This window comes from Pygoscelis adeliae, unplaced genomic scaffold (assembly GCF_000699105.1).
Source record: "Pygoscelis adeliae isolate BGI_AS28 unplaced genomic scaffold, ASM69910v1 Scaffold402, whole genome shotgun sequence".
Lineage (NCBI taxonomy): Eukaryota > Metazoa > Chordata > Aves > Sphenisciformes > Spheniscidae > Pygoscelis > Pygoscelis adeliae.
Genome location: NW_008824411.1, coordinates 6,797,330 through 6,821,408, shown reverse-complemented (window position 1 = coordinate 6,821,408; position 24,079 = coordinate 6,797,330). Strand labels below are relative to the sequence as shown.

The following is a 24,079-nucleotide window of genomic DNA, read 5'->3' as shown; positions in this document are numbered from 1 at the left end:
TTTGCACCCCTGTTTGTGTGCGTGTGCGCGTGCATTCGTGGTTTTGTGCGTGCCTAACCCGCTTGTGTGTGTGCCGTGCAGTAAGTGTGTGTCAGTGCGTGCCGCTACCCGTGGATGTGCTCTGGGGGTGAGCAGTGTATGTGTATGCACACGTGGGTGTTTCTGTGTGCCTCGGTGTGTTGGGAAGGGCACGTCTGTCTTCTCCAGGGTGTTTGTGTGCACGTTTACGGCACTGCAAAGGTTTCATGGCATAGCCCAGTCCTCCCTAGAGCACACCTGCAGGAACATAGAGAAGCCCAGTACAGCTCCTTCCCCCACCAGCAGCCAAAACTGCTGTTCCCTGAGCCTCGGTGCAGGCCTCCTACCCGGGATGTGCTGGGCGAGGGGCTGTCCTAGCCGAGCATAGCTGAGCAGAGGGAGGGAGGGGGCCTTCTGCGCCCAGTGACATTCTCCGTTGCAAATGTCTCAGAGGGCCATCTCTCACTGAGAAAGGCAGGTCTTGTACCTGGCATCTTTTTCCCTCTTACCCACTGTCCCCGTCCCGTCAGGACTTCCACCCTTGCCAGCAAACTGGCTCTTGTGCCAGCGTCCCCTGCACCGTCGTTTGTACAGTTAGGGCAGCGCTGCTCTGAAAAGAAGCCTGGCTCCAAGGAGCTGGTGATGCAAAGACACCCCCAGTGCAAGGAGGGATCCTCGGCTGCAGTGAGAGGGCATTGCCTATATTTAAGACGGTGTCCCCAGGCAATCACACAAGAGGAAGGTGGTCACCCCCTGGTTGGGATAGGGCAAGCCGGGGTGCTGGCTGCTCCCAGCAAGCTGGGCATGCTGCCTAAAAGCTTCAGGGCAGCTGTGAGGCTGCTGGGGCTGGTCCTCCATCAGCCTGATGTGTCTGAAGGGGCAGAAGTACAGTTTCAGCCCCATTTCCAGCCCCTGCCAGCACCAGAGGGATGCTGGAGGACTGAGGACGAGGCAGGAGCCCAGCCCGTAGCCCTGGGGATGGCATTTCCTTCTCCCTGGGATTCCCAAATTAAATCCAGGTGGATGCTTCACCGGGGAGGGGGTGAAGCACCAGCAGCAGGGTGGGTGTCCAGGACGCAGACCCCTCATGTCGGTGTGGGAGCAGCGCACCAGCCAGTTGCGCCGGCACATGCAGATGTCCAGCCAGGAGGGCATCAACAAGGACGAGCCACCTCTCATCAACCCCCACGCCAGCATCTTCCGCAGGAAGAAACCCGGGGACGGCGTCACCCTGGAGAAATGCGCCGAGGAGCAGGGTGGCAAGGGCGAGCGGCCGCCGGCTGAGGGCCCCGAGCAGCCGGCCCCGGGGGCCAATCCTGGCAGTGGTGAGGACAGGAGGAGCCCGTCACCCCGGGCCAAGCGAGACAAGGAGCTGTGGCACCAGAAATCGTGCCACGGGAACTGTGAGGCGGGTGAGCAGGATGGTGCAGGAGGCAGCATTGGGAACAGGGCGCGGATGAGGCAGAGCCAGCGGCGCAGCCGGCACCGCAGAGCCCGGATGGAGGGGAAGGAGCCAGCCAGCGCTCTGGGGAGCCGGTCGGCTAGCCAGGAGGTGGGTCTGGAGGAGGCCAGCCCCACAGAGGGGGCGCAGGATGGGGACCAGTGCGGTGATGCGGCCGCAGCGGAGGCACTGATTCAGGGGGATCTGGAGGCGAGCGGAGAGCCCATCAGGTTGGTACTCAGGGAGGGCATCTTGCATTTCCCACGGCTCCTTGTCCCCTCCCCTTATCTTCTCGCACCTCTTTTCATCCCACCTCCCTCCCCCAGGACAAATGGGGTCCCTGCTAGCGATGCCGAGCTGGTTGGGACCACCGAGGAGGGGAGCCCCCTGCAAGCGGTGCCCGAGCCCCCCCGGCGGAAGACGGGCAGCCTGACGGAGCAGGACTGCAGCAGCCTGGACACCAGCGAGCAAGCGCTGCTGGAGGCCAGCCGCACTGTCAGCCGGAGCGAGCCCGACCTCTCTTCTGTCACCCCCAACACCGAGAAGGCAACGGAGAGCACCACCATCATGATCGATGTCCACGACTCTGCTGTGGTACAGAGTGAGGACCCGTCTCTCTTTCCTGAGCCCCTCTCCTGGCCCTCGGGGACTCTGGGGTGGGATGGAAAGCCGCTTGCATGGCTTTTCCTATTCGTATCCATCAACTGGGGGGCTTTCCGTGCTGCTTCTTGCAGCACCTCTCTCCAGCACTCCAGTTTTGCAGGGGAGCCTGAACACAGTGCTGATGTGCCGCTGTCCCCTGGGGAGCTTCTCGCTTTCTTCCCTCCTTCCCACCCGCCCCTTTGCCTGATCCCTCCTTCCCTCTTCCTCCCTGACCAGGCAAAACACTCACATTCCCTGTTTTTCTTAACACATCCGCAGCCCCCGCCCAGCTCGCTGCCACTCAAACCCCTTAACAGCACCCTCGCTGTCAAGGTGAGCTGCTTTAAATGGTGTTATTAATTAAACAGCACCGTGAAAGCTGGCCTTGTTAAAACCTCTTTCGTCTGCTTCATCCCAGCAGCTTGTGTCTTTTCTTCCCTTCTGGTTCCTCTCCCTGTAATGGCACGGGGATGCAAAGCAGAAACCCGGGGGGGTTGCACGTGCCTGGGTGGCAGGGACACCCCAGGGTGCTGCCGGGGTCCAAGACCAGGCAAAGGCTCTCGCTTTCCTGCAGTTAGCAACAAGACAGACGGCGAAGCCAGCCCCTTAAAGGAGGCCGAGGCCAAAGAGGATGAGGAGGAGATGGAGAAGAAGAAGCGGAAGAAGGAGAAAAGTGAGACGGGCAAAGCGATGGTGCCACACAGCTCCATGTTCATCTTCAGCACCACCAACCCGTGAGAGATTTTTTGGACCATAGGAGCCCTGGGCTGGGGAGGGCTGCAAGGGGGAGGACCCTTAGATGTCACTGAAAACCGGCGACCCCCCTTGGGAAGGGGGCTGTATATCTCCCAAAGAGCCTGGATAACCAGCCACAGTGTTCCCCAAGCCCAGGGAGCATTCTCCCTCTGTGCCAGCAATGCTCGTGGCTTTCTCTTCCGACTGCTGACTGCTAGCTGTGATTTTTATTCAATGTTTGTTGCATTTTTCTGCAGTTGTCTGCTCCCCTGTAGATCTTGCCCGGCTCCAGCAGCCTAGAAGAATAAGCCCCCCAGTTTCTCAGGGACTCTCCCTGGCTGGCCACAGGGTGTCTGGGGGGCTGGGACAGCCAAGCAAAGGGGTCAGCAAGCCCAAACCACCCTCGGGCTCCCTTGTTTTGCTCCTCAGATTTTGCTGCCCATCTTTCTGCTCTGGAAGCTGGCGATGTGGGGTCGGTTTTGCACGTGGGCCATGCCTGGGGCATGCCAAGGGCTCACAGGTCGGGGTGCGGGCTGTCTCCCTGCAGGGTGCGGAGGGCTTGCCACTACATCGTGAACCTGCGCTACTTCGAGATGTGCATCCTCCTGGTGATTGCCGCCAGCAGCATCGCCCTCGCGGCGGAGGATCCCGTCCTTACCAACTCCGACCGCAACAAAGTGATTGCAAACCTCCCCTGCTCCCCCCATCCCGCAGGCAGAAGTCCTGTAGGATTTTAGCTTCCATGGTGGGGCACATGTGGGACATGGATCAGGGCAGCTGGTGGCAGCACTTGCACCATGCCATGGGATCTGACTTCTCCCTCCATTGCCTTCCTTTATAAACCCTGGAAATCCCTCTTAGCCTCCCACACGCGGGGTTTAGAGCCTGGGGAGCCGACCAGCGTGCCTTGTTGATAGTAAAGTAGCTTAAACCGGGGAGATGCTGATGTGCACAGGGACTGGTATGGGGGAGCATGATTTGGCATGCTCCAATGATTTCAGAGCTGCTTGCACCATGCACGGAGAATGTTTCTTTCCTGCCTACGCAGGCTGGGTTTATGGCTGTCCTGAACTCTTAGGTGACAGGCTGGGTTTGGGGCAAGCAAAACTGACCCTCCATTTGCACCTGAGCCAGGCGAGTGCTGGGTGCTGGGCAGTAACAGGGTCTGGGTGGACGCCAGTGAGCCCGTTTGCTTGGCAGCGGCTGCAGAGTGCCCGTGCCCTCTCTCTGCAGGTCCTGAGGTATTTTGACTATGTCTTCACTGGCGTCTTCACCTTCGAGATGGTTATCAAGGTAAGAGCCTTTGCAGGGGTGCGCTGGGGGTGCTGAGTCCCGCAGCGTCCTTGCAGTGGGTAGGAAATAGCTGTTTTTCGGTTCTGGTCCTGAATTTGGATGATGGAGACTTTAAAGGCTGGTTCTTAGCACTGGGAGTCGAGAGTGCTCAGCACCAGGCTCCTGAAATATGATGCTCCTTGATATATACCTGGGTCGCAGGGACAGGTCCGCTGCTCCCCAGCAATGTCCCTGTCCCCAGCACATCCTGCCTACAGCTGCTTCCACTTGATGGCCAAGCTGCTCATTCCCTGCCTGTTTTTCTCACCATTTCCCCCCCGCAGATGATTGATCAGGGCTTGATACTGCAAGATGGTTCCTACTTCCGAGACCTCTGGAATATCCTGGATTTCATCGTGGTGGTGGGAGCGCTGGTGGCTTTCGCCTTGGCGTAAGTGGCCATCATCCTTGTCAGCTCTTTGCCGTCCCTTGGCGGGGGAGGGAGGAGGATGCAACTGTCTGTTATGGCTACTAGACCCTGATATTTTTTTTTTATTTCTCTGCACCCTTCTGCTCTGCTTCTGGGATGGCTCCTGGCAGTGGTGCGCAGCTGCTCCAGAGATGTATTTCTCCTTGTTTGTCAAATGCTGGTGAGCAAGCAGGCAGGGGGCAAGGCAAGGCAAGCTGGAGATGCTAGGAAGAGATTGGTGGTGAAAGTGAACTTGAAAGAGGGCAGAAGGGGCTGTTAGAGAGGGAAAAAGACGTAAGGCTGGCAGAGCTGGAGTTATATGCCTACTACGCATCCCGGGGCACACAGAGACAGCAAAAGCAGCAGCCTGCCAGGTGGAGCTGCCCTCTGAATGTGTTTGTGCTGGAAATGGTACCCGCAGCTGGTGGCTTTTCCTCTGCTCCAAGGGGGAGCACTGCCCCGAAGCCCTGCAGGGATGGGGAGGCAGCCGGTGGGGTTGGTGCCTGCATCCTCTGCAGCATCACGCTGAGGGCAGGGTGCTGTGTGCTTGCTCTGCAGCGTGTTCTTGCTGAGCATCACCTTGCAGGTGGGCTCTGGTACCAAGCTTGTGACACTTGGGATCCTCCTCTGCAGGTAGGTGCAGGGTGGCTCAACGTCTGCAGTGCCCATGCCATGGGGGGGAGAAGTGTCCAGGGATGAGTTTCATGCTGCTCTGCCCTCCTCTGTGCTGCTGGCTGGGGCAGGCAGTGCAGTGTAAGCTTGAGGAGGGGACAAGTGGGTGCCAACGTGATGCTGCCCCTGGTCCCCAGGGCCGTGGTGCCCCGTTGGTGCCTGAGGAGGAACAGGAGAAGAGAGGAGGGGCTGGCACTCCTTTGTCACGCTGCTGTTCTCTCTTTGTGCCTTTGACACTGGCGGCAGTGGTGTTAGTGCTGGTGAGAGGGGAGGGCTTGGCAGCAGCGCATACTGGAACCCTGTCCTTGTCCACAGCTCTCAGGTACCATGCGAGGCTCTTGGGGTGGCTGGCTCCGAGCCCTGGGGTCGCTTGATGGATTACAGCCCATAATCCATCCCTCCCATCTCATCCCTGGCTGGGCGGCAGCTCCTTCCCCTCACTCTCGCCCACTTGCACCTTCCCTTGCTCATTGCTTTTGCCTTCCTCACCCCCTTCCTTGCCTAGCACTTTCATCTGCTGCTCTCTCCTTGGGAAGAGCACGGGAGAATTCAACTCTCTCGGCAGAGGGATGAACCAGCCCCTGGGTGGTGCAGGGAGCTGACCGCAGACCCTGGCATGGGGAAGGGGCACGGGGCAGGTCTGCTGGCTGAGAACATTGCTCTGAGCCTCCAGGAGGCCACCCAGGCCACTATGAGGATGGATTGAGCATCTCCGGAGTCTGGCTGATCCCTCCTCTGCCAGGGCAGTCCTTCAGAGCGTGTCTGGAGGGAGTAGCTCAAGGGCATCAGCAGCCTGAAGATGTGCTGGGTGGTTTGAGGGGTTTAGGAGAACAAGGGAGCCTTTTCCTTCCAAGGCATCTTTCATCAATACTTTTTGATGGCTGAAGGAGGGAAGGTTGATGGCTCAGCCCGCTCCCAGGTGGTTGGGTGTCCTCGCTCCCGCTAACAGTACTGTAATCGGCACTTACTGTCCCCTTGCCTCCACCCCACAAAGGTGGTGGCATGGTTCCTGGAGTGGCTCCTGGTGCTGGCAGGGTCCCCACATGCCAGTGCCGAGCACATGGGGAAGCTGCCTTGCCCCTTCCAACCCCGCTTGCCTGCCTCCACCCAGCCTCCCAAGGGAAGGACAGGTCCCTTTGGGCACAGGGCAGCTGAATTCTTGCGGGCAAGGACCCCCATCGGCTGCGGCACCAAACCCCCTCACACGGAGAGGGCCTTTGCATCTCCACGTATGTTTGCAGCAAGCATCTATGTCGCCTGTCCACTCTTGTAGCTGTAGCTGGGTAGATACTGAGTTGCTTGTGTCGTGGATGAGGGCTTTTTATCATGTAAACCTGCAGGATTGTCCCTCTCCCCCATGTCCGATGGTGGCTCCTGCTGGAGGAGATGATCTCGTGGCTTCAGGGGTGAGCGGAACCAAGGAACTGCAGTGATTTCCGATGGGTTTATACATTATAAAGCATTTATAAGAACACCTGCCTCTCCCCTTGGCAGCCCATCACTGCCGCGGCCCCAGGAGCCACAGGATGTTCACCAGCTATAAATGTCCCAACCTGCCACGCTCCCTCCCTCCATCCTCGTCTGGAGAGGAAAACTCTGGAGGTGACATCTGAATCCCTCTCCTTCTATTCTCCCTTCATGAGCTCTTTGATGTGGGGCTGGGGGGGCGATGTGTCCTCCTTCTCCCCCTCCTTGCCTCCATGGCGCTGGGTGGGCAAAGCAATGCCCGCAGAGCAGCTGCGGTGATTATGTGGCTGAGAGTGGCTGGTGACCGGGTCCAGGACTTGCCAGTAGAAGAAGTGCTGGGACGCACCATGCCATTTGGGTTTTCTGCCCTTTTTGCCTCCCTCTGCGGTTCGGTTTCCCCACGGGGGGTCCTGGGTAGCCGTGGGCGCAGCAGAAGATCTCTGAGCTGGTCCAGCGGTGCCACCATCATCTGCTGGACATCAGTGCCACATCAAAATCACCAATAAGCAAGTGTCCACCTGTGAAGCCATGTCTCTATGTGCCATCACGTCTTGTCCACTGCCCCCTTGGAGCCCGTACATCCTGAGCAAGAGGTCATCTTGGCTCATCCGTAGCTCTCTGTGTGGAAAGCTAATAAGTCAATCCAAACTCAGCCTAAATAAAAAGCCCAATATAAAACTGTAAATCTCCAAAGAGTTCAAATTAAATTAGCTGAAATAACCAGAAACATAACTAAAGACTCTGCTTGCTTTTGCCTCCTGTGGCACCCTCCGAGGAGGCACTGTGCAGAGGAGCAGCGCTTGCTTGCAGCTTTGCAGAGCTGCCGAGAGGTGGTGATGCCTATGCCTGTGGGCTTCCAGCAGTGGGAAAGGTTGAGCAGTGGAAAGGTTGAGCAGTGCATAACACTCGTCGTCTCACCTGGTCAACAAGGGCAGGAGTTTCTCCACCCAGAGGTACCCAGCAGAGCTGCCTCTTTCTTTGCTGAGTAGCATCTCCTTATGCTTGTCGGCACCGGTGTCTGGAAGCAAGAGGGATCCCTACGTACCGCAAAATAACCTGGTGTGAGGCTGGTATCCCATCACAGAGGTGCTGCAGAGTTAAACTATCACCTTTTCAACACACCTTCCACCTGTTTCACTAATGTGCAGCCAGGGTCTGGGGTTATTTTTATGGTTTTTAAGAAATGTTTTACTTCGTCGGCTTGCCCCCAGTGCTAAGCCCTCTGTGTGCACGTGGCAGGGACTGAGCTGAATCAGGGACAGAGGTTTGGTTACAACTAGGGACCTTGTAGACCACCTTGGCTTGTCCGAGTGGGTGTCCTGCTGGGTTGCAGGAGATCCTGTGCTGCAGTTCAGGCTCTTAATCAGTGGATTTCTTGATGGAGATGATTGACTAAAGTTAGCCTGTCTGGATGGGAACTACGGCCTTGCAGGTATGTTCCCTCAGAGGCACCTGCCTTTGGCTGGTTGGGGCCAAGCCTCAAGGTCCCTCCCTGATTCCTGGACGAGGAGGCCCATGTGCCCACCCGCTGTCACCGACCATCCTGCTCTCCGCGGGTTCTTCTTGCAGCAGAGGTTTCACTACGCACCCCTCTCCCAAAACCTCCAGCAGGGAGGGCAGGGGCTCCCAGCTCACTGGATGAGTCTCTCCATGCAGATGAGCCCCATCCTGGAGGACACAATGTGGTCTAATCATTGTGCCTTTCAACCCAGGTGTGGGGTGTTGGAGTGCTGCCTCGGGGTCCCTGCTGCCCGAGAGGCGGCGGTCATCCCCGCACAGCTCCCCCACTGCTTTTCTTACCTTCTTCCTCTCTTCTCTCTTTTTTCCTCTCTCCGTTGGTGCTGTTTGGTGGCTGCCGGGCTGGATCGCCGACAGGAATGCTTTGGGGTAACTATGCCGTTTGGGTCGCTGTGGGGTGCCGCCCTGGGGAGCGCGGGGGGATGGGCACAGGTGGGTGTCTGTCTGTCTGACACCTGTGCTGACCCTTAGCTGCGTTTGCAGAGACTGGAGTATGTTGCTCTGCACACACACCTACATTGCCCCAGATGCATTAAAGGTGGTGTGCTCCGGGAAAGTGCAGGCGGGGTTTTTCTTTGCAAGCACTGCTGTCCCTTGCCTTTGAAGGAGGGTGCTTTCATCCTGGATCTTGGTGTCTGTGCAGTACCCTGAGATGGTGTGAAGCACGCCCAGGGGAGCAGGGCACGGGGAAAGTGGTGTCTGCTGCAGAGCTGAAGGCTCTGCCCTGGCAGGGGCTTTGCCTGCACTGAAGTGCTGCAGGGACTTCAGCTCTGATGTCCTCCAAGGGCGTGGGATGTGGTTCATGCCAAGCTCAGGGGGCTGGGGAGAGCTCAGCCTCGGCCGTAGAGACAGCAAAGCCAGGCTTTCCTCCAGGCATTATCCAGCTCTATGTCCCATATCCATGTTGGATCCCAAGCAAATCCACAGGAGGTTTCCTGAGGTCCCTCCTCAGCAGATGTAAACCACTGCAGTTGAGTTGCCCTTGGTGGCAGCTTGCACCAGCTGGGCGCTCCCCTCAAATCCTCACCCCAGCCCCGAGTCGGATGCCCCAGCCCTGAGCTGGATGCCCCAGCCACTTACCCACACCCTGATACTGAGCAAAGCAGGAGACGGGCGGTGCAAAGTGAGTCCCAGGGCTGTTTGTATAGTTGCTTCCCATGCATTTGTGGGGCTGTGCTCCTAGGGAGGACTATTAATTAGTGATTTTGTTTACATCTCTTAATGATTAAGCCCATTATTGTGCTCCCTGTTGCATTAACCCTCGCAAAGGAGCTGTGTAATTTGGAGCATCTGTTGTCGTAAGTAATTTCTTTGACGTTTTTTGAGTGTGCGTGGTGGATCCAAACTGTGCCACCTTCACCAGGACCTCTCTGGTGAATCCCATCCTGGGATCCAGCCCATGGGCTTTAGTTAAAAGACGAGAAAAAAAACTGGTATTGTGGTTGGGATTAATCGTCATATTCAAGAAATGAGGGTCACAAGGGGGCTTTTCTGGATAATTCTACTGGTAAGCTCTGCCTTTCTCAGCTGACTTGAGGTGGAGGCAAGTGCAGCCCTGATCTGGAGAGGGAAGAGAGGGCTGAGACATTACATGCATGTGAGATAGAGGACCAGGCTGACCATGTTGGGTAGCACTGATGGAATAAGGCAGAAAGCTGTAAGGGACAGCATTTGTGTGAACAAACCAAGCACAGAGCAGGTGCTTCTGTAGGTAATGTAAGGACCATGAATCTCGAGTTCAAACCAGGATGGAAAACCCTTTGTGAGACACCTGCACGTGGACCCCATTGAGTGCATCTTCCTCATTTTATTATGAATTTCTTGCAACCAGTAGTAATGGTAGAAAATAGTCTGCAATGGTGGGTGCCTTTTGCAAGCCCTGTCTGCAAATGGCACATGCCTGCAGTAGGGAAGCAAACCTTCTGGCCCTGTTGAGTGGCGTGGCTTGGGGACATGGGGGAGGGCAGCGGTGCCACAGCACCCTTCGGGCAGCTGCCCTTGCTCAAGGAGAGCACTGCATCGCCTGCCCCAGCCCTGGCATCGCACTGCTTCCCACAACGAGGGGATTTGTTAAGGTCGCTGCTCCCCAGCAAAGGGGAAAGGTGCTAATCCCGAGGAGGAAAGGATTGCTTTATTTTTCACCTGCGCCAGCTGTCAGCGTGTGTGTTGGAGAAGACTTGTTTAGGTGGGCTGAGTGCTCAGCAGTCACATGTTTGTGACCCTCCTGTTCCCATCCTCACATGTGCTGGGGGGGGGTTGTCAGCAGCTGAAACCCCCAGAGCATCCAGCCTCGGGTCTCCAAGGTTATTGTCTCTCCGTTTCATTTTTGGGTGCGTGTGCCTCCCTCCGACACGGTAGGACCAACAAGGGCCGGGATATCAAGACCATCAAGTCTCTCCGTGTGCTACGGGTCTTGAGGCCCCTGAAAACCATCAAGCGACTGCCCAAGCTGAAGGTAACGATCCCCATTTATCTCCTGCCTTACGTTTGTCTTCTCCAGTGTGGACCGGTGGGTGCGGGGACCACGTGCATCGATTTACTTGTGAGCAATGAACAAGTAGTTTTCAAAGCATTTGCTGTGTTTTAGGAGCCCCATTTTCAAACACAACAGCCTTCAGGCTGCTTCATATCTGGAGGTGCAATGAGTTATTAAAAGCAAGCCTGGATCTCTGCAAGGTGTCAGAGCTAGTTCCTCTGCCAGGGAAAGTGGGGCTGGAGTGGACATGAGACAGCAAAGCCCAAATACTCTCCTGATAAAATAGGCTGCCCTGGCTTTGGGAGAGCTCAAATCTCTTTCCAAAGTTCATTATCTTTCCCACCAGAGCAGCTTGCAAACAACTAGGGATTTTGTGTGCTGTGCTGTCATGGTGTTGCACTGGAGGGGGATTTCCCATCTGAATAGAGGGATTATTTATGCAGCACAGGTAGCATTATGGATTTCCCTACGTTAGCCGATGGGGTATAGATCCAGAAAGGAGTAAGAGACCGAGGAAGCCCTGAGTTTTTTTCACAAGGCGGTATTTGGCTGATGGATGAGGCCCAGGGTGGCACCCCAGAGACATGAGTTTTGACCCCAGCTGTTCTTCCCAATCAGAGGATGGATTCAGCCCATGTCAGTTCATTTCTGGACACCTCTGTCTTCACCATGAAGCAGGGATAAGGACATTCCTCTCTTTCTTAAAGTGCTGTGAGAACTAGGGCTGAGAGCACAGCCTGGGGAGGAGCTGCTATTGCAGGCAGAGGCATTCACTCTGCCTTGTTATTTGGGGTGATGCAAAACAAAGAAGTGTTTACTAATTGGTTTGGGTGCTGCTAATTGCATCATCAGAGCCGTCCCCTGTCTGCTGCCCTGGTTGCAGAGAACATTGGAGGATATAAATATCCATCCCTGCTGCTGTCTCAGGGGCTGCTCGGTGTCTGTGTGTGTGCTGGGGGGGGTTACTCCAGATGTTAAACTTGCTCAAAAAATAGCCCTTTGCCTGGGAGAAGGCCCAGCTCTTTCCTCCTTTCCACCCCAGGAGTGGGAAATGTCTTTCCCCATGGTAGTCTTGAGTAAGGTTTTGGTCCTGCCCTTTGCCAAGGCTGTCAGTTCTCCAAGGTAAGCTATGCCCTCTCCTGCAGGCCGTCTTTGACTGTGTGGTGACTTCCCTCAAGAACGTCTTCAACATCCTCATCGTCTACAAGCTCTTCATGTTCATCTTTGCTGTCATTGCCGTCCAGCTCTTCAAGGGGAAGTTTTTCTACTGCACTGACAGCTCTAAGGACACGGAGAAGGACTGCATGTAGGTGCCCTGTTCAGTAGGTCCGATGCTGCTGACACCTCTGGCAAAGGCAGGGTGCTGGGTAATGTCATCTTTGGGTTCCCAGTTAAGTCCTTGGTCACGACTCGCTCTTGGCCGTAGTATCTCGAGGTGGATGGCATGGGCTGAACCCTGTCCCCATTGCTGTGTCAGCGCTATGCATCCTTGCATGGGATGCAGGATGCAGAGCCCTGTATTTTGCTCCTGTTCTCTTTCCTCCTTCTATCTTCCCTTTTGCTTTCCTCTTCTCTCCTTTCCCCCAGTTGTTATCCAGCCTTTTTCCATTTCTCCCTCCAGCCCCACAGGAGGAGAGATGCCCCCACACACCGTGCACACACGCTGCCCCCAGGGTTTAAAACCACTGTCTCATAGTCTGGCAGCATAAAAAGCAAGGTCACTGCTCTCTCTCAACATTGCAGAGGGAACTATGTGGACCACGAGAAGAACAAGATGGAAGTGAAGTGCCGGGAATGGAAACGCCATGAGTTTCACTACGACAATATCGTCTGGGCTTTGCTCACCCTGTTCACAGTCTCCACCGGCGAGGGTTGGCCCCAGTGAGTATTCTGCTCCATCCACCCCCCTTGAATTAGGGTGGGCATGTCCCCATTGGGGTGGTTGGGTTAATAACTGGCTACAGCCAGGTGGGACTGAGAGAGAAACTGCTGGGCAGGGAGGAGGAGAGGAAGGATGAGAAACTATGTCAGGACAAAAGAGCTTTAGCCCCCATATGAGGCTGGGACCATGGCTGGGGTTACCTTCTTCCTTAGGGAGTAAATGATGGATAATCCTTTCTCCTGTGTGGCCCTGAGGTATATCTTAGCTCAAGTTTAGAGATGACCATAGGACTAGCCCTTTCTTCATGCTCATGTGAGCTTGGGCAATTTTTTTCTCTGTATGTGGAGCACTGGAAAATCCATTTTCCATCAGGGACACAGGCAAAGCGCCGTAAAACAAGCTGTGGCCACTTAGAAGGGTTGTCCTTGTAAAGCAGATTAAGACAGAGGTTTATCTTATCATTGTTACAACTGTGGACAGATAGAGTTGACTGTACAAAGTGGGTCCCGTGAGAAGTGCCGCGTGGTGACAGTCCTGATGGGCATATCTCTGGTTGCTTTTCTTCACCTGTCTGCCCACAGGGTGCTGCAGCATTCGGTGGACGTGACGGAGGAGGATCGTGGGCCCAGCCGCAGCAACCGCATGGAGATGTCCATTTTTTATGTCGTCTATTTTGTGGTCTTCCCTTTCTTCTTTGTCAACATTTTCGTGGCTCTCATCATCATTACGTTCCAAGAGCAAGGAGACAAAATGATGGAGGAGTGCAGTCTGGAGAAGAATGAGGTACGGTCTGGGGAGGGGGAAAGAGGACATTTCCATGGGTTTTCTGCAGTTTGGGAGCTTGGAGCTCCCTAGATGTTGAAAAGGTGTAAGAAACCCGTGAGCCACCTGCCTGCCCAGCCCATGAAGGAAAGAGGTGTGGCAGCCACCGTGCCCCACGTTACCATCGGCCAGGGGATGATGCATGTTATTTTATTCCAGAGGGCCTGTATTGACTTTGCCATCAGTGCCAAGCCCCTCACGCGGTACATGCCCCAGAACCGGCACACCTTCCAGTACCGGGTCTGGCACTTTGTGGTCTCCCCATCCTTCGAGTACACCATCATGGCCATGATAGCGTTGAATACCGTGGTGCTGATGATGAAGGTGAGCTGGTCAAAGGGAGCCTGTCCTTTTGGGGGCAGTGGGGAGAAGGAGGATCGGTCAGGATGGGATTGGAGGGTATTTTGGTTGTTTCTAGGAGATGCTTTGATACAGAATCTGAGCATGTATTCCCTTGGCATAGTCACTTGAAACACCACATGCCCCAAACTGGAGGCGAGATCTTCCCTAAATGAGATGACCCAAATGATCTGGACCTCTTAACTACTGCAGAAGGATCTGGATTTACTCTGTGCTTCCTTCTTAGAAGGAGTGGCAGCTGTCCTGGGAGAGGGGTGGAGAGGGGAAGGAGGAGATGGTCTTGAGGCACCCACAGCAAGGAACATGGACCACCCCAGGCCTTTCTGGGACAGTCATCAGCCAAGAGGCTGGCAGGCCCCCTTCTGGCTAGCAATGTCTGTCTCTTTCCAACAGTACTACTCTGCTCCATACACCTATGAGCTGGCCCTGAAGTACCTGAACATTGCATTCACCATGGTGTTCTCCTTGGAGTGCGTCCTCAAGATCATTGCTTTTGGCTTCCTGGTGAGTCGCTGCTCAAGTTCTAGATGAGGATGTTAATTTGGACTTTGGCAGTGCACAGATCACAGAGGGAAGGTGTTAATAATGTGAGGTTGTTGCTATTTATTTTGGGTTGAGCCTGAGAGCTGCTTTTAGGTTGAAATTGCTTCTTTGGTTCTCATTAAACTTCCCACTGCTGGATGCTGGTGGGGGAAGCCACACCGTTGCTTCACTTTTTGCCTTGTTTCTGTGGTACTTTGGTGCCTGGACCATGTATATGCTGTGCAGCAGCTCTGCTAAAGCCAACTGCTGCTGCGATCATGCTGGTGGCTGCAGTCCCGTGTCCCTGGGAGCCACGAGATGCTGGTGCATTGCTGTCCTTGGGCTGTATCAGTTGGACCAGAGCTGACCAGCAGTGAGACCTCCCTGCCCAATTCACAGTCCTCAAGTCCCCAGCTGCTCAGTTAAGATTTGAAGCCACAGACTGCCTTTTCTTCAGCTACTCTTTGCTGCTTATGAGCAACTGTTGGATTTGCTCTTTTATATTTTCTTTCCTGTTTCTAACCCATACTGGGAGATGAGGTCCACTAGCAGGAGGGTTTCTAGCCACCCTCCCTGCTCCCAGCAGCACCAGCCATGGTCAAGTCCAGTCTTGCGCCAGCTGCTGCACAAACAGCAGGGGCTGAGGTGGGTCTGGGTGCCCACAAAGAGGAGGGCAAAGCAGCCTCGTGGCTGTGAGGGACAGCATGATGAGCTGTTGCAGCCTGACCAGGGCTGGCTGTGGCCGCTTTTCCCACTCCTGTTCACCAGGGTGGCCTGTTGGATGCGTGAGTCATCTCCCAGGAGAAGCAGCTCACTGCAGACACGCTTAGGTCTGCCACCATCTCAGACGCAGCACGGTGCTCCAGACCACGGCTGCATACAAATGGGCAGCAAGGTCTCTGCCACCGCTGCTGTTGTCCATGAGCAGCCTTGGCCTGTGGCCCAGTGTCCTTCAGACCTGGCATCACTGAGGACAAATTCATGTTCTCTCTCTCCTTCCTTTTGCAGAATTATTTCCGGGACACCTGGAACATCTTTGACTTCATCACCGTCATCGGCAGCATTACAGAGATCATCCTGACGGACACCAAGGTGAAGCAGGGGCTGGGAGCAGTGGGGTGAACTGCTGTGGGGTGGGGGACTCCCACTTCCCTCTGACCCTCTCATCTCCTCCCAGCTGGTGAACACCAGCAGCTTCAACATGAGCTTCCTGAAGCTTTTCCGGGCTGCTCGGCTCATCAAGCTGCTGCGCCAGGGTTATACCATCCGCATCCTGCTCTGGACGTTCGTGCAGTCCTTCAAGGTAAGTCACGTGTGTCCTGGCCTCCTCCCAGGCCACAGTGCTGGGGTGCTGCTCCCAAATGCAGGCTGTTCCCAAGGTCTTGCTGACTTGTTGGCTTGCAGGAGAGATAGATCAGCACAGCTTACCTGCTCGCTGTGCTTTTTGTACTCGTCTGGAGCTGGACCTGTGCTAAATGAGATGACTCATCTGCTTCTCTTGCAGGCTCTCCCCTACGTCTGCCTTTTGATAGCCATGCTTTTCTTCATCTATGCGATCATTGGGATGCAGGTGAGCACAGACATCTCAGTGTGCATCTCTCTGGCGCAGACAGGCTGGACCAGCATGTCCTCAGCATTATGCACAGCAGCCAGCCTTGTGCTTGCCCATCATTGCTTCACTCAGTCAAGGTGTCCGGGAAGGTTCCAAGGGTGGAACAGCTTGTTTGGGAGCTGCAGAGCCACATGCCCTGGCAGAGCTGCCATGGGCTTGTTCAGTCAAGCTCCACAGCTGCCTTCCCAACTTGTACCCTTGGAGACGTGGCCTTGGGGACTCAGCTGGGCACGCTGTGTGGTGGCTGCTTTCAAATCGCCACCCCTTTGTTTAGAAGTTACACCCTATCTCCAACTCCCTAGCAGCCCCCAGAGATTGATTTCATGCCTAAGGGACCTGGTGAGCAGCATTCTGCCTTTCCCATCTGAATGGCTGGATCACAGTGGTGATCCCTGCAGCCCACTGTCCACCATGTCCCTCTGTGGAGGGTTTATGTTGTAGCCGTGCTGCTGATGGTCTGCTTGGGCTCTCGTGCTTAGGGACCTGCAATGACCTACCAGATGGTGGGAGGTCTGCAGAGCATGAGAAGACGTGAGCTTTCCAGGCTCCAGCTGGTAAATAAGAAGCACGTGAGCTAAAACCCTCAGCTCCACATGTGCCACGGGGCTGGCTCGGTTCCGTGGTGACTAAATCCCACGCTGAAGATCTGACAAAGCATCTTCGACGACGAATGCTTGGGATCTGGAGCTGCCTGATGAGCGAACTGCCGCAGTACCCAACACCATTGCCTGACATGCGTTGCCAGGATGGGCAGATTTTGGGGAGGCAGTGGGCAGCATTGTGGCCTCCTGCTCGGGCTGCTTGGCAGCACTGGTGTTTAGTCTTTTCCACCCCCTTTCTCCCACCCCGAGAGTCGCGTGGCTGGTTTTGGCCGCTCTGTCCTACACATCTCGGCACTGGCTCCAGCTGTTCTCCATGCTAAACAACCGCCATCTGACTCAGCCCCCCTCCCTGCTGTGTGGTAGTATTTGATTTATTTTATATTTTTTAACACCATTGTGAACAAATCCCCAAGCAGTAAAGTCTGTGGGCGTTATTTGAGCAAAATAGCTGGAGGCAGAAAATATTCTACAATTACACATTCCAAAAAACCTGTACAAGGAAAAAAATACTCTGCAGTTAGTGTATTTTTAGGTTCATGGAAAGTGGAATAAATATTTAACAGTAATAACAGCACATTTTTCCTATTTGAGGCACTTTACGAATGTTCGTTATGTCCTACCACGGCCTTGGCTGAGGGTCATTATTAGGATATTGTCCACGTTTGGGGCTTTGTTGCCTCTTTTGGCCCTGGGGATGGTAGTCCCTGGTGTTTGGCTGTCTGTGGTGGGTTAGCAGTTGGTCTGTCCCTCCCACACTGAACCCTTCCCCACCCTGTTTGCACTGCTGTGCCTGACCCCGACATCACGGACCATTTCCCCACCAAGGAAAAAGCTCCTGGGAGTTTCCAGGACTGTGACCCAGCACCCACCCAGGGTGGTGCGACTCGTTGGTGTGCCTCCAGCACGCTTGGGACCTCCGGGTGCTGTGCAGTGCTTGGATGCTGCCCGTAGCACAGCAGAGGAATGGATGAGGAGCGGTTGGACTTGGTTGATCCCAGGTCCTCCGTGCTCCTGTTTCCATGGCAGCTCGGCCTCTCGCAGCCTTTGCCGCCCACTGCAAATCACTGCTGAGGAGAGGAGAGTCTCCTTCCCCAATGGCTGCTCAGCGCCAGCTCCTCGGCATGCTGGCTGTGCACCGGCATGTGTTTCCTGGGGTGCTTTTCCATGGGGATTGCACAGAGAGGGTGGATGTCAGCTGTTTTGGGGGCCAGCTGTGCTGAGAGTGATGGACCTGGGGCAGGATCGGTCCCTGCAGCACAGGGGTATGTGCCCGTGAGCCAAGGTGAACATGCAGCCACTTCCCTAGCTGGCGAGCTCTTGCCTGAATAACTGAGCCCTTTTTCTCCCTCCCGTAGGTTTTCGGCAATATCAAACTAGATGAAGAAAGCCACATTAACCGGCACAACAACTTCCGCAGCTTCTTGGGCTCCCTCATGCTCCTCTTCAGGTAAGCAACCATAGAAAACTCCTTTCGCAGTGTTTTTGGGTGCAGGCATGCCAGGAGCCAGGTTGGGCAGGTTCTCACCACAGGCTGTTTGGTGGAGGTCAGCTTTTGGTGCTAGAGAGCAGCTGGGCAACACAGGCCACAGGAACTCCTCTTTTTTTTTTCACCCTGCCCCAAAAAGGATGGCTCTCTCCCAGCTCTTTGGATAGGCTGGCTGGGGGGAGTTGGCCCCGCGTGCCAGGAGCTACACCCTGGCATGGCTGCACTAATGTTGGTCCAGCTCGGTTGCTGCTGACCCAGTGCCTCGCACCTTTGCATGCCGGAGATGTGCTTAATTGGGGTAGGGGGTTGCGCAGGTTCTTGTGAGGCTTCTCCTGGGGGCATCCTGCTGCAGCTCCATCCCGTGCCACCACGAGCTGCTGAACACGGCTGTGTTGGGCGCAGGAGTGCCACGGGAGAGGCGTGGCAGGAGATCATGCTGTCCTGCCTGGAGGGCAAAGGCTGCGAGCCAGACACAACGGCGACATCCGGGCAGAATGAGAATGAGCGCTGTGGCACCGACCTGGCCTACGTTTACTTCGTCTCCTTCATCTTCTTCTGCTCTTTCCTTGTGAGTTCCTCCCCTCTAAGAGCCCTGGGGGTTCCTCTCATCAGCCCCCCAACCTGCACCCCCTCCATAGGGTCATCTGCCATCTTCCATCTTCCCATGATTACCCTTCCTTCTCTCCCTCCCTTCCCTTCTCTGCTCCCTCTCCCCCCACTTTCCTTTCTCTCTGCCTTTTTCCCTTTCACTTAGATGCTCAACCTGTTTGTGGCGGTCATCATGGACAATTTTGAATACCTGACTCGGGATTCCTCCATCCTGGGACCTCACCATCTAGATGAGTTTGTCCGGATCTGGGCAGAGTATGACAGAGCAGCGTGGTATGTAGCCAGCTCCTTCTCTCCTGAGCAACCTCTCAGAGCTGGTTTTAAACAGGCATCTGTGTTCTGCTATTGGAAACCCGCTGCAATGTGTGGGATTGTCAGGGAAGGGCTGCTCGCAGTCGTTACAAGGGCAGCAGCCGGTTCCTACAATGCCTAGTGGCACAGGCGTCTTCCATGATGTTGATGGTTTGCCATGGTGTTTATCCTGAGTGCTGGAGGTTCCTGCTCTTCCTCTCCTCCCCGGCCAGCAGGCAGGTCCCTCTCAGCCTCCTTCACTGTCCCTGTGTGCCAGCTGGGTGCCTCTGTCCTGAGAATGGCTCCATTGCCTGGTCCCCAGCACCCACAGCTTGCCATCAGAGCAGGGCTGAGCGTGTCTCTGTGGGGAGACACTGGGGGTCTGCTGGGCTCCTGCCAAGTCACCTATGGAGGACCTTGTCTGGCGTGTGTTTGATGGGCTTGGGGATTTGTGTTCCTATGCTGGCCAGACCTCTCACCCCTCTAGAGACGGGAGGACTTTGTTTCCTGGACTCATGCCTTTGCTGATGAGGACCCCAGCAAACAGGGCTCCCATTTGCAGGCAGCAGCCTGTTCCCAGCAATGGGATGGGTTCACAGTGGCTATATATACCCTGGGTGACCAGGCTTTGGCTCTGCTCCTGCTGCTGCTGCAGAGGAGCTGCTCTCCGCCACTCCTCCCAGCATGGTCTGGAGCATCCCTAGGGCAGTGTGGAGCCCTTGGCAGCTCTGGGACCATGTTTGCCCTCCACTCATTCCCAGCTCCATGAGGGCACCTTGTGTGGCCCCATCCTCCCTCCCCTAGCCCAGGGACAGCCTCTTTGGAGCCATGACCCACTACTGTTGTGCCAGGGAGCATGGTCGATCTTAGCTCGAGAGCCTTTGGCAGCCACACTTGCTCCCTTTGGAGACTCTTCACCTCCACTGCTAACGTCCTGCCCCTCGAGAGACCAGCTGCAGCCAAGGTATTTTTTTATGCCTAATATCATCAGCTCCTGGCATAGTTTCCTCCACCATTTGTCCAACCCTGTGCAGCTCAGTGCTGGCCAGGTTCCTCCCCACATGGCCTCCTCCAGCATTCTTGCTGCTGTGCAAGGCCCCTGTAAGCAGGTGGGTTTGCTTGTTAGTGGGCGACTGTGCCTTGTGCAAGGGGGAGAGGTCAGCATGGGCGAGTAGATGTCCTGATGGACAGCTAGAGAAGGGAGAGGAGGTGAGAGCAGTGAAACACCCAGCCGCTCAGTGTGGGACTACTCACCTGTGGCTTTTGGGAAGGATTTCTTCACACCAGGCACTTCATTCACTCTCGCCCCCCATGTTGGTGGCCTGGGTCTCCAGGACAGTCACTGAAAAAGTGTCTGAGCTGTCCTATCGATGCCATGCACCCCTCTGATTTCTGAGCAAGCCGTGCTCTTTCATCATGATATGTAGCCAATGGTTAGGGGACGTGCACAGGAGCTGGTGGTGCTGGGCCCGTGGGGGCAGCCCTGGCCCCCATGGCTGGGCGAGGAACGGGTGAGTACATCTGAACGGTTCCTGAGTGGGGCAGCAGTTCTGCATCCTGACACCAACACTATCACGTGAAGGTCTCGCAGGGAGGCTGCCCAACACCGGGGGGCTCAGGGATGGGTTTCGTGTGGATGGTTGCGTTAGCTCTGGCCAGCGATGGAGAGGGGATGGGAGAAGAGCAAGGAGAAACCAGAGGCAAAGGCACCGGGTAGGACGGTGACGCTGATCTTTGCCTCCTTGTGCGGTTTCCCTCCAACCTTGTCTAAGGATGCCCAGGAGGCTGCAGCATGCTGCACCTCAGCACTTCCACCCCACATGGTCCTGCTTCCTGAAGGGCTCTGGTCTGGAGCAGAGTGGGGAGCTCAGCATCCAATGGCCCCTGCACCTTCTCCTGCCAGCTCTCTGCCTCGACAGCTTCGTTATTTCAGCCAGTGCAGGAGGGATACGTGCCATATCCTGCGATGACTCCACCTGAGTTTGGGAAGATGTGCTTTTGTGGGCGAGAAGGGGTGTGTGTATGGGAGGGTTTGCTTCTAATAATGTGTACCCTTGGCAGAGCATGGTCTCATGGTCAGAGCACAGGACTGGACCGTGAGAGACCTAGGTGCTAGTGCCAGAGCCACCGGTCACCAGCTGGTCACATTATCTCTCCCCGTCTCAGGTTCCCCAGATATTGGAGATACAAGTGACTCAGCTGCCAACCTCCCTGGGACCTTGTGAGGACTAGAGAGTTGGCCGTGCAAGGGCAGGCTCTCTGGTGGTGTGATGGGACACAACTCCATCAAAAGGGCTCGTGGTGGCTAGAACCCAACCAAGCTGCAGTCTCACCCTGTCTAAAATCCCAGCCCTCTCCCACCAGGTGTAGGCGGCCAGGGGCACGATGAGGAATGGTGATGGGGTGGTGTTCACCACCAAAACTGTCCTTCTCCAGGGTCAAGATGGGTCAGTGTGAGGAAGTATGAGCTGACTCATGGTGGGGAAGGCAGTAGCTGATGCTCACAGCTTTCCCCTCTCTGGGTCTGACAGAGCCAGGAGAAGAGCTGTGCACCCCCGGGGGTCTTGCCCCACAGATGGCCCCAGCATCCCCCTGTTAAGCTCTCCATCCTCCCCTCCACCCTCTCAGTGTCCTATTAACCCACCTGTGCTTCCTTTGCAGCGGCAGGATCTCGTATAAGGATATGTACAAATTAGTACGGGTGATCTCGCCTCCTCTGGGCCTAGGAGAGAACTGCCCCTACAGGGTGGCGTGCAAGGTTTGCCTCCCAGTCCTCTGCCACAACCTGGCCACGGGACGCACCATCCACCCCTCCTTCCCCCCTGCTCCACCACCACCGCGCCTCCCGAGGGAACCCTGACGTTGCTTTCCTTCGAGTTTAAAGAGGTCCGCGGCCTCCCAGAGCCAGCAGCTGTCCTCCTCGAGGGGAGGCATGAGTGGGGCCGGGGGGGCTCAGAGCCTCCCGGGGTGGGTTTCGACAAATTGCGTCCCCCAGCCAGCCCCCCACCCCGGCTCTGTCGGCGCAGAGGGCCCCTGAAGGGTGCCAGGCCAAATGCCACCATCCCTGCTTGGCTTCTCAAAGTGCCCTCACATGGGAGCAGGAGTTTTTTGGGGGGTTCAGGTGTGGTTTACTCCTGGGGAGGGAGAGGGGAGCAAAGGCAGGAGGATGTTGGGGACTTTGCTGTTGATTTGGAGAGTGAGGACTGGGGGGAGGATGGGGAAGCCAGGGAGACCCCTAACTTTGGGGGACGCTGTGCTGTGCCCAACAGACACTTCTGCAAGTGTGGCACTCAGAGGACACACTACCACCTCTTGGGGGAGCAGGACTTCTGCTAGTCTTGCCCTTGGCTTGCCAGACCTGCTGGGAGGAGGTGGCACCTGGGCACGTCTCTGGACCTCAACAGTTCCTCTCCCTCTGCTTGAGCCGAGCTCCCAGCTGCTGGCTGTGAGTCCACGGCAGCGGTTTGGCCTCCTTGTGTCTCTCTGACTTGCACATCTTTTAAAAATTTTATTTTGGGGTGACAGTTGAGCAAAATCCCGCACCTGCCATCTTCTCTGAAGTGCCACATCCATGACATCCATGCCTGTGTTCATGGCACAAAAGGATGAACCACAGAGCCCGTTCTTCCCTCTGCATCCCTCGCAGCATCTAAGGAGATGTACGAGGGAAGCTCAAATGCCCCCAGACTGTGATCTTGGCTCTGCAGGGGAAGAAGGTTCCTCAGCATGGCATGCTGTAGCCGCCACATCCTCCCTGCCACATCAGAAATGCTTCTTCCAGCCAGCATCCCTGGAGCAGGTCTGTCACCCTCCGTGGTTGGTCATGGGGATGATGCACACATTTGAAATCTTGAAGTAGACCACCAGAAGTAAAGCAGAGCAAGCGAGACAAGGCCTTGGTCATCTACTGTATGAAGAGGTGTTTAGGTGTTAGGATTTGCAAGAATCTCAGATGTCTCATCCATTCAAGAAGGGGCTCCTTGCAGTCTTTCCGCTCTTCTCTGTTGCATTCCTGGCAAAGGATGGTGGTTTTGCCAAGGGCACTTGCTCAGGTCCCTGCAGACAGAAGATACCTTCAGGGGGAATTCCTAGTCTTTCTCATTTGACATCAGGGCTTCACTGGCAAATGCTGCTCTCCTAAGCTGGATCACCTGGTACTCAGAAAGGTACCAGTAATGCTTCCTGGAAGAGGGAGGCTCTGCAGCAGTCTGGGCTTTCTGCTGACTCTGTGAGATGGACAGAGCAGTGAAGGTAGATAAACTCAAGGGGAGGTGGAGGCAGAGAGAGTGAGACCAGCTTCTGCTGTCATGTGAGGGAGACCATCCCCATCTTCCTTGTGTTACTTCAGTCTCCTCTTCCTTGTGCATGGGGTATTTCAAGGACATGAGAGATTTTCAGGGATTCCTACTGCCCTGGAACAATTCCCAGAAGGCAATTGATGAAGAAAGAAAACCCACATGGTTGTTGCATCTTGCCACCATGGTCCAGATCCCAAAATGCCAACCCAACTTGCTCACCTTTCAGTTTGGTGAGCCTTCCCTGCACATCACAGCGCACAGGTTCACCTTCCTGGAGCCCACACCCCTATCCTGCCAGGCCATGTGACAACGATGACTTGCAGAAACAACCACCAATGTGTTTATGGAGTGGTGGACAGCCTGCTCTGGAAGAGATGGTTCTTGGGCAAGTTCAGGATGCAGCACAGTGGTGCAGCATGGTATGGAAGCATACCCACTAGGCCATCTGCAGGTGGGCTAACAAAGGGGCATTGATGCAGGAAGACTTCCCATGGAAGTCCAGCAAACTCTGTCCTTATACTGGGGAGAGCAGGTCTTGTAACTAAATCTTGCTGGGACTGTATCCTGGCAGCCAACCCCACTTCTTGGGGCTATCTCTACCTTTCTTCACCCCCCCTGCTTCTAGGAGTCATGCAAAAGTGAGCCAAGGCATCACTTTTGCCCCCTAAAAGTAGCCCTTGAGATGGTCATGGGTCAGGTGCATGCTCCACAGACATTCATGTCCCTGTGGACATTTCCTGTTCCTGAATCTACTCTCACATCACTTGCTATTCTGGTGCTCTGTTCCTAACAGCCTGGTACAGCACAGTACTTATTTCCTAACCACAGGAGGACTGATGTCCCCCAGATTTCCCCCTCCATCACTCACAGCGTTCTGTCAGAGCA

General features: G+C 55.5%; 1 protein-coding gene across 1 annotated transcript in view; it reads left to right on the top strand.

Annotated features, from left to right (window-relative positions):
* CACNA1E (calcium channel, voltage-dependent, R type, alpha 1E subunit) overlaps positions 1 to 24,079 on the top strand; it is a 101,400-nt gene that overhangs the window by 60,333 nt on the left and 16,988 nt on the right. Inside the window, exons 20-38 of the mRNA XM_009320728.1 lie at positions 1,092 to 1,725; positions 1,807 to 2,060; positions 2,676 to 2,835; positions 3,384 to 3,513; positions 4,070 to 4,129; positions 4,453 to 4,559; positions 8,592 to 8,603; positions 10,593 to 10,689; positions 11,856 to 12,016; positions 12,454 to 12,591; positions 13,174 to 13,375; positions 13,574 to 13,738; positions 14,168 to 14,278; positions 15,305 to 15,388; positions 15,474 to 15,599; positions 15,801 to 15,866; positions 17,866 to 17,957; positions 18,399 to 18,564; positions 18,751 to 18,878. Of these exons, the coding sequence (XP_009319003.1) occupies positions 1,092 to 1,725; positions 1,807 to 2,060; positions 2,676 to 2,835; positions 3,384 to 3,513; positions 4,070 to 4,129; positions 4,453 to 4,559; positions 8,592 to 8,603; positions 10,593 to 10,689; positions 11,856 to 12,016; positions 12,454 to 12,591; positions 13,174 to 13,375; positions 13,574 to 13,738; positions 14,168 to 14,278; positions 15,305 to 15,388; positions 15,474 to 15,599; positions 15,801 to 15,866; positions 17,866 to 17,957; positions 18,399 to 18,564; positions 18,751 to 18,878 (2,893 nt within the window). The remainder of the gene's footprint in view (positions 1 to 1,091; positions 1,726 to 1,806; positions 2,061 to 2,675; positions 2,836 to 3,383; positions 3,514 to 4,069; positions 4,130 to 4,452; positions 4,560 to 8,591; positions 8,604 to 10,592; positions 10,690 to 11,855; positions 12,017 to 12,453; positions 12,592 to 13,173; positions 13,376 to 13,573; positions 13,739 to 14,167; positions 14,279 to 15,304; positions 15,389 to 15,473; positions 15,600 to 15,800; positions 15,867 to 17,865; positions 17,958 to 18,398; positions 18,565 to 18,750; positions 18,879 to 24,079) is intronic.